At 42.6% G+C, this 14,573-nt stretch overlaps 1 protein-coding gene across 3 annotated transcripts in view; it reads right to left on the reverse strand.

The window, feature by feature from the left end:
* Window positions 1-14,573, reverse strand: part of WWOX (WW domain containing oxidoreductase) — an 898,695-nt gene that overhangs the window by 633,981 nt on the left and 250,141 nt on the right. For all 3 annotated transcript variants that reach the window (XM_045818497.1, XM_045818498.1, XM_045818499.1), the window contains exon 7: window positions 3,904-4,089. In XM_045818497.1, the coding sequence (XP_045674453.1) occupies window positions 3,904-4,089 (186 nt within the window). The remainder of the gene's footprint in view (window positions 1-3,903; window positions 4,090-14,573) is intronic.

Genomic DNA, 14,573 nt, shown 5'->3' on the forward strand with positions numbered 1-14,573 from the left:
CACTGACCTCTTTTCCCTGAGACTGTGAAATAAAAATATGACAGCAGCAAACACAACGGCAGCCGTCAGGTGTGAACAGGTCAAAATTATATGTACTTCTTTTTGGTCAGATTGGCAAAAAAAATCTTTTTGGGTGTGCTGCAGAATTTTAGTAATTAGCTTATGTGTGCCATGAGATGAGAAAGGTTAAAAATCGCTGTAACATGGTGTTACAGAAGAGTCATTACAAAGAGAGACTGCTGAGAACCCAGTGATCCAAGACATAGGCCGTGTCTCGGAAATGCTGCCGACTCACGTAGGAGAGAGCATCGAGGGTTTGGACAGTATGGAAAAGGTATGGAAACAGACACAACGTCCTTCACCCTCACTCCTCACTCTCTGTCACCTATTGCTGGAAACCTTCTTGGCCTATTCTTCAGCTCAACCCAGCTCAGGCACCACTTCCTTCAGGAATCTCTCCCTAACTAACTCTTCCACTGCTGGTTGCTGCACTGATTTCTTAGGTGGAGGTAGGAAGATAGACCGAAAAAATGTAAAGCAGATTGAAATGCCTGTTTCCATGGAAATGAAGCGTCCAGCGTCCAGGACCCAGTCTATGATATTATTCCTGTTCAATAACTCCGCCACCCCTCCGAGATAAGCAGCAAAGGCAACCACACTGTCTTTGCATTTAGTCTGCACGCCATGCCTCTGTCTTTACCTCACCGGAAGACTGCAAGGCTTTTGTTCACCTCGTCCGAACGCTAGACTGTGAATTTTTAGACAGTGAGCCCCTTGGATGTTGCCTAGTACAATGCTTAACACATAGTATGAACTAAATACAAAGTTAGAGAATAAACTAAGGGCCATGTCTCCTCCCTTTATTCTAAAAATCTTGTTTTGAGCCTTGCTGGGAAGGCACATGTACTGCCAGGTTCAGATCCTCTGTGTTCTTCTTCATTAGAGAGAATGAAGAATGTGGCATGTTGGGTGTAGCACTTTCTAATGTGTAAAATGAGGCCCCTGCTTTGCTTTTTCAGGACAATGCAGAAGTATCTCATGATTGGGGAACACAATGGGTTGATTAAATTCCTAAAGAGAGACGTCATTCATTCGTAGCCCCCAGCCTAGAAATCTAGAAACAAGACAGATGCACGCACACACACACACACACACACACACACACACACACACACACACACACCATGGGGAGAAGTGACAAGAAACCAAGCTGAAGGCAGGTTTCAAGGAAGCACAGCTGCTAAACATCAGGCCCACCCCCTGCACACAGCACTCCCCCGTAAGTGGCCCCCTGACTTCCTGCCCTGCTGATCTCCTGGGCAGCAAACCTATCTGGAAGGTCTGAGTAGCTTGTATTGACAGTCCCGCAGGAAGCGGGAAGGGTGGGCAAGCCTTCTGATTCCTCTGAGCCACGGCAGGCTTCCTGAAAAAATGACGAAAACGACCGTATTCTCCTCTCAGCTCAAGAGGCAATAAAACAGCTCTTCAAAGGCTGCCTACTCTATTTTCAAGCTGAAAAACTGACAAAGCCAAACAATCGTGTCTTAATAGAGTGATCCTCCTACCAGTATACTAACATGTTAACATTTGCTCTCTGGACATTAACATCAGTTGTTTGAGGGGACCTCTAGCTTGTATTTCTATCTATGCTGCTCCTTTTTTTTTAACTGAGGATTTCTAAATTACCAAGCTAAAGTAATTAGGCTGGATTCTATGTAGACAAAAGCTAGTATGTTCAAAGAATAGGACTGAATTTGCATCAGAGGCTCTGTGTGTGTGTGTGTGTGTGTGTGTGTGTGTGTGTGTGTGTGTGTGTGGCAACTTAGCACTCAACACAGCTGTGGCCACGTCGAGTTGTTCAGCCAGCACTCCGCTCTGTTCCTTCTATTTTAATTGTTATCTGAAAATTTTTCACAGCAAGGGAAGTCAAGTCCTCATTTTAATATGATATGTTTTAGGCATGCAGAAACTCGATTCACTTGCTCAGACTCCAGATCAGTAACTAAAATGCAGTGAAGACACAGGGGGGCTAATAAATATTTTGCCTTGGGGCAGTCTGGTGTAATATTTTCTGCAAACATAGGACTTTATTTTTCCCCTAACAGGGGGTCTTGACTCCAAGGAAGAGATTCTGCCGGGGCTTATGGAGGTAATTAGATATCAACACTTCCATTTCACACCACGGCTGAGGGCTCTGGGTGCTTGTGCAGACAGCAAGTGCTTTCCCAGGGCCGTGCACCCTCTATTCGCAGTGGTTCTCGGGTTCTGGGGGAGAGGGGGTGCACAGTTAAAGTGTAATAAACAAATCAGCTTGGGGGGTTAACGTTTTGTAAGAATACGCACTTTAATACATGCAAAGGATAATCATAACGCCGAAGACGGAAGTGAGCCTGGCAACGCATTTCAAGAAGGCCTTGTCTGTAAACTAAAACGGATCTAATTCAGGAGACCAAGGCCCTTCCTTCCAATTCATCTTTTAAATGAAATTAAGATTCGGATCTCCAAGGTAGGAACGAATTACACTGCAGTTGCGGAGAGGACAAAGACGTCACATGAAATACCATTTGAGACACAGATTTACAAAGGGAAGAGAGCAGCTGACAATTCAACATAATCTCCCATTAAATACCAGCTCATTTAAACATATCCCGTGGTGCCCTCCACATCTGGCAAGCGATTGGGGCTGGCAGATTTATTTCCGGAGCTCGCTCCCCTGCGCCTGCCCCCGCGGTAGCCTCCCTCGCTCCTTCACAGGGCCACTCCACTTTGTTTCGCAAACCCGGTGTGATTTGCAAAGATAAGGATGTCCAGATTTTGTTACCACCTAATTACTAGATGCTTCGCGTCTTTTAACATGGGGGAGGAGCATTACTGGCATTTTCCTTTCATTTCAGCCATCATAAATTTAAAATGGTAAAAGTAAATCTATCTGCAGTATGTCACTTATACCCTAAGCCCCTGTGTTTGGGAGTGATAAAGGCTTCAGACTAACCCTTGGCTGGTCTCTCTCTTCCAAGTCCCACGGGTTACATTTTATGGAAGCATGATTTAAAAAATAAGCTCCATTCTGGGTCACTAAAACATTTCAGGACTTAAGGCAGGGAAGAAGGGGGGGAAAAGAGGCACTTGCACGTTATTTTTTTCCAGCTACTTTGCTAAGAGTGAAAGCTTCCAAGCCCACTAGGAAAATCTCCCTCACACGCATTAAATCTCGCCTCCCCCAGCAAGCCCTTTGTCTTTCCCGAGTACTTCTCTTCAGACAGACAGTTGTTTATCCAACTCTAGAAACAAATATGCTGAAAATACGATGAAATTTTCAAATGCCTTTTTAGTCAATTGGATATTCTCCTAATGGTAATAGAAAAGAAGTGCCATCTGATGTTTTAATTGAAATTTTAACCAAAAGAGGCATGGCCAGATTTCTAATATGTTCTAACTACAGTACTTCCCTTCCTACAATTACACAGCTAATGTCTGCATTGAATTCCCTAATTTCTCATTATAAAACGATTGGATTTCATCTCGCAGTCTTTAATTGCATTGTTTCTCCTGCTAGAATAACTGCACATTCTTCTTGGTGAGATGTTGAAGTTGTTGAATGACAAATCAATAAAGGTCAGGCATTCAGATTTAATCAATTATTATTCCATCTCAAAGCAAAATCAATGAGGGGCTTGAAGTAGAGTTGTAAAAACAATCTGCACTGCTGTAGACAAAATCCCCAAATAATCCCCCACAATCACAAAGAAACCTCAAAAATTAAGTAAGCCGGGTCAAGTGCACCCACACTTTTCAGAGCAGTACTAACGGTAACTATTTTCAGAAAGAGTCTTGGGAGAAAATCAGCTGGTGCAAGGAAGGCAGGGAGGGGACAAGGGGACAGAACATGGAATTGTAACCCACCTGTGGGACTCCGAGGACACCACAATGACTCGGGCTGGGGCTGAGTGGCACAGGACATCCTGAAGGAGCTGGACAAGGTAGAAGTGCCCCAGGTGATTCACCTGGAAGGTGGTCTCCAGGCCATCTTTTGTGAGGCTCCAGGGCAGAGCAAAAGCCGCTGCATTGCACACGAGTACATGCAGAGACCTGAAAAATAAAATGGCCAACGTTGTTGGGATGTAAACACTCTGAAATCAAGGATGGCTCGTGCTCTCTCAAGAAGAAACAAATCTTCACTGTCTTCAAGGCGCCAGTCCCTTGGATTGGGATACACCTGAACGTTGCACCTTAAACCATTCCGACAGGACTTTGACCTGGCAGCTGCACAGGGGTGCTGGGGAAAGGGGGTTCCTGGTCTGCAGGACTCTCAGTGTGAAAGCAGGCCCATGCTGGGCAACCGGGGCACATGGGTCGCCTTGGCCGAAGCCTAGGTCCTACCACCTAGTTGAATCTCTGCTTCTCCATTCAGCCAATTTTCAGCTTCTTCAAAATAGCCCTCAATGTAAACATAAGAAATAAAAGAAGAAAAATATGCTGTAAGAAGCTGCACATAGGAACCAGCATTTAGGCCATGCTAAATAAACATACCAAGGTAGAAATGCTCCGTCTGAAGTGACAGACAAGCAGTGTTTGAATGTGGTCTTTCTAGAAGTCAGATTAAATCCACGTTTCAGAAACGAGCTTCAGGGACAGGTAAGTGGGGGCCTCTTATAATATCTTCTTTTGTACATATTTAATTTATTTCATAATAAAGATGCTTTAAATATTAAGTAAGACGTTCCTGTGAATCAAAATCCTAAATCCTGATAAAGGAATTGAACTTGTAGGAAATCATCCTAAGGTACCAAAAAGAATTTTATAAAGAAATATATACCCAGTGTTTGTAATTGCAACATAAAAACAACAAATTAGAGTTAAACTAAATATATAATTTGAAAACCATGAAATGGATTTAAATATAGAATACTATGCAGCCATTAAAATGATAACAAGTACACAAATCTATAGACCCTGTAAAACATTCGTGTTAAAAAACAACACAGGTGCCGTTGCATGGTCACACCTATGCACAACAAGAACAGCTGTGCAAACATGGTAACAGCAGCTGTGTCTGGGGAGGGGTGGGACCCAATATGTCTTACACGGTTCTCTTTCTGAGTTCGTTTGCATGTTCTTCCTTTTTTCTATAGTTAGCATATGGGGTCTTTAAAATAAGGAAAAAGGGAATCAAGGGAATGCTTTATAGAAAGACAAGCAGTTAGGAAGTTGACCAGTGAAAGAACAAGAGAAAAGAGAAAGACAGGGCAGGGTTTTACAGGAGTACTGGATTAGAAGTTCAAAGACGGGCCTTCTGTCCCAGTGTCAGACAAATCACAGAGGCCTGCAGTTTCCAATGCCTGCCTGTGGAGCAGGGGCTGGGACTGGCGGTGCCACTTCCTCACACAGCCCAGATGCCACGTCACTGGCTTGTGGGCAACATTTCCTACATGATGTAGAAAGTAAAATAATTTCCTGTAACTTTGCTTTAAAAAATGCAAAGAAATGTTTTATAGAACTATTACTTTTTGCAATAATCTGATTTTGTTCCATCCTCAAAAAAGACTGTAGCCGATGTCGTGAGTTATTTAAAAACAAAGATTGGTATGCAATAAAGGGAAGAGTACAGGAAAGGCTTTCCAAAAACTGGAATAATCTGTTCTCTAAAGAAAGTAAAAAGGAACAATGACAAACGTGCAATGTTATAAAGGACCCTTATTTTTACTATATAAAGAGTGTTTGCACATCAATAAATATGGATGATACTTTAAAAATTTATAAAACTAGAGTACAAAATAATCAGCATAAGAGTTAATATGCTGAACTCTGTAAGTAGCAAAATTTTAAGTATTTCCTACCTAATTAGCAGATTTGTTTAATTTATTACATTTTTATCTTGTATAAAGCTGGTGAGTATATTCCTACACCCTTTACATTAAGTTGAAAATATATATGATGAGAATTTAAAAAATTCATGCCATTTCACCTAGTAACCCTGTTTCCAAGCAATGGGGTACATAGGGGGACAGTGCCAAGATAGCAGCTCATATCTCGAGGGAAAATATTTTATCACTGATAATGTTTAGAATTGCCATTGCACAATAATAACAAAGTGCACATCAACCTATAGTCGATTTTATTATTGGCTTTGAATTCTCTACCAACAATGCTCTCCTATTTTGCCTACATAGGGGCAGACCACTCCCATAGCACCTTCTAACCCTACTGATATGCCACTTCTTCACTTCTTCTGTAGGGGGGTTAAGGGTGGACCCTAAAAGATAGGTCCACTAGGAACCTGTGAATGTGAGCTTTGGAAAAAGGGTCTTGGCAAAGGTAATTAAGTTCAGATCTTGAGATGAGGTCATCTGGGATTAAGGTGGAACCAACCAATGACAAGAGCCCTCACAAAAGAAGAGAAGGGCAGAAGACACCCAGAGAGGGAGATGGGAAGGCCAAGGCACAGGATGGAGTATTGCATGCAAATGCCAAGGAACGCCAAGGGTTCCCACCTGCACCAGAAGCCAGCAGAAAGGCTCTGACTGGATCTCCCTCGGAGCCTCCAGTAGGACCCGATGCCGCCGACACCCTGATTTTAGACTTTTGGCTCCCAGAACTGTGCTAGGCTGAATTTCTGTCATTTAAGTAATGAAATTTGTAGTAAGTTGTTATAGCAGCTCTAGGAAACTAAAACAAGTTTCCAAGATTCTTTCCTAAGTACTCAAAAATTTATACAAAAGTTTACTCATAAGGATGAATAATAGTTGTGAGCTACAACTATAAATCTGTATATGAACTGGAAACAACTTAAAATCCAGCAACAGGAGAATGATGAGCAAAGCCCCCACCCGTATCCTGCAAGGTACCTGCCAGATTAAATCAGTATTACTTCCTGCCTCTACACCCTTCCCTTTTATCCACAAGAGAAAATAAAACTCTTCAAAGGTTTTTGTTTGTGTGTGTGTGTGTGTGTGTTTGTTTTTTAGCATTTCCCTGTCTTTAAGACAAGCCTGGGCATTTGGAATTTCAGCATCATAACCTCTAGATAATAACCCCTTCATCCCTGTCTGCACATTTTGTGGGGAAAATGCAAGCTGTACCGAAAAAACGCGCCTACCAAAAACCTCAGCCTGGGGCATGAACCCAGAGGACGTGGGTAACCCTTTCCTTTTCACCATATTTTAACACCTTTCATTGATGTTCATTGCACAACACCAGAAGCAAAATCTGTATCCTGTACTTAAACTTGTCACCCCCATTAAATAAAAATAGGCTTATGGAATATGAAACTATAAAGTACTAGAGTTTTTTTTCAACTGTAAAGACACTTAATTGGCTTGTACAAAAGAAAAAGAATTCCTTTAGCCTCACTCTAATGAGGTATTTATTATTCAAATGGCACATTTTGCTCAGTTTTGACTAAAAGCCATTGCAATTCAAAAGGCTCTGAGATGATGAATATTTACAAAATATCAAAAGGAAAGTTCAAACTGGAAAGACAGAATAGAAACAAAAATAGTACCATTCGGATTCCAAAGTTGATGCTATTAGTCAGCACTTTCAGGGATGGATTTTTTCCTTCTTTGGTGGATTCTGATCTGTGAGGGGCAAGTAAGAATGGAAAAACTGTTTTCCATGTAAAGAACTGGAGATTCCAACAGTTCCTACCTCTCTATTGAGTGGTCACAGCACCTTCTCCGAGCCCCTGGGGGTGATGTTTGGAATGTAGCAATCCCATCCTCTAGAGCTGAAATTTTCCACTGGGCCAGAGAACAACTTCTCAAGAAAGGAGGGTGGGATTCCAATGGTTTACCACTGGGAGGTGCTGCTTCTCATCAGTGAGAGTGACAACTGGCCAAGCTTTCTAGCCACAGCAGCTTTCATTGATGCTTCACACTGGAAAGAGCACTGAATGGTGATAATAAATAGAGAGGGTCCTAGCCCATTGGCTGTCTGTCACCCACTGGCTTTCAGACAGTTGATCTCTAAGTTTTCCTCCATGCTCCCTCCTTCTTTCCCTTTAATTCAGGTATAATTGACACACGATATGCTATTAGTTTCCAATGTACAAGCCCTTGGGAGTCCCGCCCGTTGACCATCCTCTCTCTTTCTGGCCTTGTCAACCCCTCCCACTCCACTGGTTCATTCTTGCTGTGTATGAGGCTAATCAGACTTTTCTGACCATCATTTGAGAGAAAATCAGGAACGAAAGTGGAGGGAGAGAGAGAGAAAGGGAGATAGGAGAGAGAGGGCTAGAAAAAAGAAAGAGGTCTACTTGACACTGGGGCTCCTTCAGCTTGCACTAGCCTCTCCTTTCCCATGTACGGTCGATCATTTTGAAATATTTATCTCCATTCACAATCTATTTTCTTGTCCAAACTCACTTCTCCTCACCAACCCAACTGAATTCTGTCCCACCACCATGCAGGGTCCACCAAAGCTGCTTGGAGAGCAATGGCTTCCCAGTCACTAAATCCAAAAACCTCCCTCCTGTTGAGACTAGATTTCTCTGTTGTAAAGGACCCTGCTCATCCCTGATTCCTGGACCTGCTCTGATTCAGTCTCAAAACTCTTCCCTATGGCAATTTCATCCGGCCAGAGACCCCCAACAATGCCCTTATAACAGTGAAGTTCTCACCCACAGCTCCAGCCCCTGTGTCTCTCCTAACTTATGGAATCCCATTCCTACCCATCCCAAATCTAAACTCTTCACCTTCTCTCCTCAAGTCTTACCCCCTTCCAGGTGTTCTTATTTCTGCAAGGAGGGGGTACTCTCTCACAGTCATCTGGGAAACTTAAGAAACATTTGCTGTCACATCCTCTCCCATATGCCTACGACTGATCAATGCCAGTATCTCTAGCTCTTTCAGATCCTCTGCAATGTTTTGTCCAGTCCCTTACATTTCCAGTGAAGTGGGTGTTATGATGTTCTCTCTAGTTCTGACTTGTGGGTCCAGTGTACCCATTCTCAACTGCTGTGAGCGCTGACTTCTCCAGAAAGTCGTCCTTTGCTGATGGGCAGCGGCATCTGGCAAGTCATGCCCCACATCCATGTGCTCTCCAAACAAAGGGAATCAATTCTATGGAGTAATTCCTTCTCCAGAGCTCCCTATAGGAGCAGGCTAAACTAGTTTCCAGTTGAACACAACCTGTTTTCCTCCTTCTTTTAAGAGCACTCCCCCAATAAACCACATGAGCAAACACCCCCACCCCAGGCTTGATCGCTAGAGAACCCAAGCTAAGGCAGCCACTGTTACCCCCCGTTTCTCATTCTGATGTCTTCAGATTTGGTCACTGCAATAGCCCGCACCTGGCCTTGCCACCTCTGCTTTCTGCCTGACTTGACTCATCATGAAAGCAGGGGCCAAGTTAAAAACATTCTAAGAGTGTAACAGAAATACAAAGACATTTTTAAAATTTATAAAACCGAATTACAAATAATCAGTATACAATTTATGTTAAACTCCAATTCTATTAAAAATTAAAATAATATAATTTTGACCTATCACATTAGCAGATTTATTTATAATATTATTCTATTTTTATTATGTCATATAATGCTGATTGGGATATATATTCCTATACCCTGAATATGTATTGTTTTAAGCCAAAATATTTGTGGTAATTTACAACAGCAAGAGACAACTACGAGAGTGAGGTAATAAATGGTTGCTGTTTTAAGTCACTAAGTTCGGGGGATAATTGAACAGCAACAGATAGCTGTACATGCATCATGCTACGTGAAAGAAGCCAAATTCAAAAACCTACATACAGAATACTTCCATTTATATAACATTCTGGAAAAGGCAAAACTCTTGGGAGAGAAAAAAAATCAATGGTTGCCAGGGGCCGGGGGTAAGAGGCAGGAACTACTGCAGAGGCGCACAGGGGAAATTTGTGGAGTGATGGAAGTGTTCTCTATCCTGATTGCGGGGACTCCATGGCTGTGTCACAACTCATGCAACCTACAATAAAAGCAGTACATTTTTCTATATTTAAAACGCACCTTAACTTAAAAAATGGAGGGAAACAATAGTGCTTTGCGTGTCTCTAATGGTCACATCCCCAGGATGAGTCATCTGTGCATCTGTGGGTCCACTGCACCCCGTGGGACTGGCAGCTGGGCCTCATTCATCTCCACACCTCTGGAGAGACTTGCAGAGCAGGCACCTTGCACCTGACATGTGTGTAGTGCACAACTGATGAATTTAACTAAACTCGAGTGAAATATGCATGGACCATTTACCATGTGCCTTGCTCTGAGTTTCAGAACAAGTGAGAAGAGAAGAAAATTTTCAAAATCTGTTTGCAGAGAAAACAGGTAAACCTAACATTGTAGAGAGTAGGGAACATTTGGCCGTGTCTATAGGACTCACGCTGACTGCCCCCCATCCTTTCAAAAGCTAACTCAAATCCTACATCTTTTGTGGAATCCCTCTGGGCCACTCCAATCAAAAGAATGGTTCCTTACCTGAGTCTGCAAAACATTTAGTATCTGTATAATTCCTTAAGCAACTGCTGATGCTAGGCTTGAAGAAGATGCCCTGAATGTTCTGATTGATCACAAAATCCTTTCTTTAAAAAAAACCCAGATTTTATTTATTTATTTTTAGAGAGAGGGGAAGGGAAGGAGATAGAGAGGGAGAGAAACAATGTGTGGTTGTCTCTTGTGTGTCCCCTACTGGGGCCCTGGCCTGCAACCCAGGCATGTGCCATGGCGGGGAATCAAACCAGCAACCCTTTAGTTCTCAGGCCAGCACTCAGTCCACTGAGCCATACCAGCCAGGGCACAGAATCCTTTCTTATATAATTTTATGACCTACTGGTAAGTGTTGTAACAGAAGAGGTTACAGTCTCCCAGTTTTGTCATCATACAAAATTGACCATGAGACTTTGGTGATAGAGAATGTTTAGTACATGACTGTTTAATTAATTGATCACACTGGCCTAGAAAATATAAACAGAAAAAGGTCTACAATTTTTCCTCGCTTGGTACATTCATATAATTTCAGCTGGAGAATATACTGTTGATAGGTCTTGGTATGTCAATAGTCTATTTTAATCATCATAGAAACCCATAAGGTAGAAAATATCATCACCATTTTACAGATGAGAAAATTAAGCATCAAAAAGGTTTGTCAGTAACTGAAAGAGCCAGAATTCAAATCCAGGAATGTTTCCCCTGAAATCTTTCCTTAGGCATGAAAATACACAGACTTTAAAACAAGACAATAGGAATGCATACAACTGCCGGCCAAGTCGTTGAACCCAGACAGCCAGCTATCTGGATGGCGCCCCACCCCCAGAAGTGTTCAGTGTACTCCCTGCATAGCTGTGAGCAGCAGTGCTAGAATGTGACTAAGAAATCAGAATGGGATAAGACACTTAAACTTCAGCCTATCTCTAAACTGACTCAGATAGCTGTATATGCTTCATGCTACGTGAAAGAAGCCAAATTCAAAAACCTACATACAGAATACTTCCATTTATATAACATTCTGGAAAAGGCAAAACTCTCAGGAGAGAAAAAAACCAATGGTTGCCAGGGGCCAGGGGTAAGAGGCAGGAACTACTGCAAAGTGATGGCAGGAATGGAGGTTTCTGGAAAGATTCATGACACTTTCATTACACTTCTTTCTAATGCCTGCTCAAACACTGACACAATGCATTCCTATCTTCCCTCAGTTTCCCACTTAGATGGACCTAACAGGTTTCCTCACTCTGTCCCAGCTACCCACTCTTCATGTCACAATGCTCTCCATCTCCCTCGGGTCACTCAGAAGACACTTGCTTCCCCAAAGAATCTTTGCACCTCATCTGGAAAATAAGCAACATCACCCTCTTCTTAAGTTCCTGAACAATTTTCTCAACCTTTTACAAGGTTGATGATAGCGTGATTGACAGAAAGACAGACATAACCAAAGATCCTCTGACTTAACTACCAATAGTCAGCTGTCTGGGCAGGAGACTGGGCTGCTTCCCAAGTTCCCTGACCTTCTAGTCCCCACCCACACAACAAGCTACTAGTGATACCAACCCAATGGGTGGGAGCGGGGGACGACAGGATCCCATTAGTTTCCTCCACACACGCCCGTTGCCATTCTCAACCCTGTCGACTATTCTGTATGCTCATCAGTACTGGCAACAACCCAACTCCAGCATGCCCGAGTGTTTGTTGAACATCAGCTTCTGAGGTGTAGCCTTCAATTGAGCCTGGGGTGAGTCCGCTCCTACATTATTTAACACTTTCTGTCACGTGCTACACCTCTGCCACTACACAACAATCAATGTCCACAAAGAGAGAAGTCTTTGTTTACCCAAGGTCTTGCATGTAGTTAAGAACCTTTTGCAGATATCTGAAGGATCACATCCGAATCCATGCTCCTTTCCCAGTGACAGATGGTCTGTGGGCCTCTACACAGCCATGTTTTATATATATATATAATTCCCTAAAAAAATGAAATGAAATAAGGAGGAGGGGAAAAGTTGATTTGGTTCCAGCTTATCAATAAAGACAGAGTTATTTATGCTTTGGAGGTAAGATCAGCTCATTATGATTCCAGGAACCTAAGCATCAGATAAATAATTTCAAACCTGAGGATGTAGACATGTACTTTAAAAGAGTCCGTGAGGAGCAGTGGCAACCATGATGGCACTGAGTTACGGTGAAGATTTGTAAATCAAATTGTAACATGCTCCCCCCCAAATCAAGGCAGACTTTCACAGGTTAAATAAACACCCCGGGGAACATTAACACAATTGTGGCTCTTGGGAATTCCATTTCAGACACAGCAAAAGAATGAGCTAAGTGGAATGTTATATAAAGGGAAATACTTTTCAATTCCTCCCTGAAACAGAATGTCACACCATCTGGGGCACTTCATAAGCGAGCAGCAAGAATTCATACTATTTGGAAACACTGAAATTCAATAGAACGGGCCTAAGGACCCCAAATCCCCAAAGCAACTGTTTCTCAGTTTTACCTGGTGTTCAGCTGTCTTTTGTCCCAGAAAAGGAAGGAGGAAAAATATAGAATTCCAAAGTGGACTCTGGTTAAATAGCTTGGGCAGGTTTATGTTGAATGCATCGATGGCGGGACAAAACGTAATGTGCCAACTCCCCTCTGCAGTGACCTGCAGCCTGGCGAGCCTCTCTGTACTCTAGCTGTCCACCAATGCCAAGACCATGGCGGCCCAAAGGCAGGATGCATGCCACCGGTAAAACTCAAAGGCTGACTGGCTTTAAGTGGTATACAGGCAAGCTTTTTAAAAAATGCTCATATACTGTAACGCACTAGAAAAAATATGTAATTAGCCTCTCAAGCTCACAATGACAAAGGGAGTGATAACACCCACCTGGTTGGAGAGTTGGGGGAATCAGAGAGACATGTTAAGTGCCCAGCCCTGGCCGTGATGGGGATGGGACCTAAAACACAGCATCTCCTTCTTCTCAGCCGCCTACTTCCTAGGGCCCGAGCTACACTTTGGAACGTGATATCCTTCAATAATTCAGATATATAAAATATGTACATAATTTTCTCCCACATTTATAAAATACCTATATGTTGTTTCCCATGCCATTACTCAATATCTCTGGGAGATCAGATCCCAAATAAATATGCAAGGAAACAAAGCAGATAACACCGGAGAAATATGAACACATAAAACCCACATCCGCTTAGGTGGTCGGTGACCATCCAGCTGTGCTCCTCAATTTTAAGGGATCCACATGTTGTGGGAATGTGAGACACACCATGAAGTATTAAAATAGTAATTAACCCAGAGTGTATTCTGCTGTCAAGATAACCTAGCCATACTTTATTTTTTTTTAAGTTAGAATAGAGAAAATAATCCAAACCAATCAGCAGGAAGAGAGCAGAGCACTGGCTGTATCCCCTGGAGACCACCAAGAATTTTTCATTTCATGCACCATTTACAACTTATAGTGAATTCCAGAACATCAGTACATATGCTTAACAGAAAATGGAAGCACTCTTGTTTTTGTTATTTCCTTAAGTTTTTGCCTCACGTCCATCGTCTTGATTATTCTTTCCCGTCCCATCATATGCAGTCCCGGCAGTGAAATCTCAGCCTCACTGGTTCTGAATGGGGGGGAATGTGTAACAGGAACACACCCATGTCATATTCTCCCAAGAGGGCTTTCGACGGGAAAATGCATCGATTTGATAATTATGCCACCAACAGCACTTAATCCAACTGGCATGATGTCTCAAACACAGGTCTGATTCTTTGCTGTTCCAATTCCAGTTGTTCCCATTTTTCCTCCTGCCCTTTGCATTGGGGATGTTATAGCCCTGTGTTCTGGGAACATTTAATAAAGTGGACCATCAATGATAAGTACCATAAAGACAGGAGGGTGGGGAGGGTGAGAATAAATAACTTCAACCATGCTCATAACCTAGTTACCGCACTTGAACAAAGCTCCCATAGATTGAGAAAATGCAAATTAACTGAAGTCTCTCTTGGCACATTCCCATTTGTTCACCTGACAAATAAATCATGGTCATGCCCTAAGCACATTCTCCTGTGACATGGGAGAAGTCGAGGAAGGAGGCCACATTGGAGTTCAGTAAG

The sequence above is a fragment of the Phyllostomus hastatus genome, unplaced genomic scaffold (assembly GCF_019186645.2).
Source record: "Phyllostomus hastatus isolate PE091 unplaced genomic scaffold, TTU_PhHast_1.1 phas_scaffold_345, whole genome shotgun sequence".
Classification (NCBI taxonomy): domain Eukaryota; kingdom Metazoa; phylum Chordata; class Mammalia; order Chiroptera; family Phyllostomidae; genus Phyllostomus; species Phyllostomus hastatus.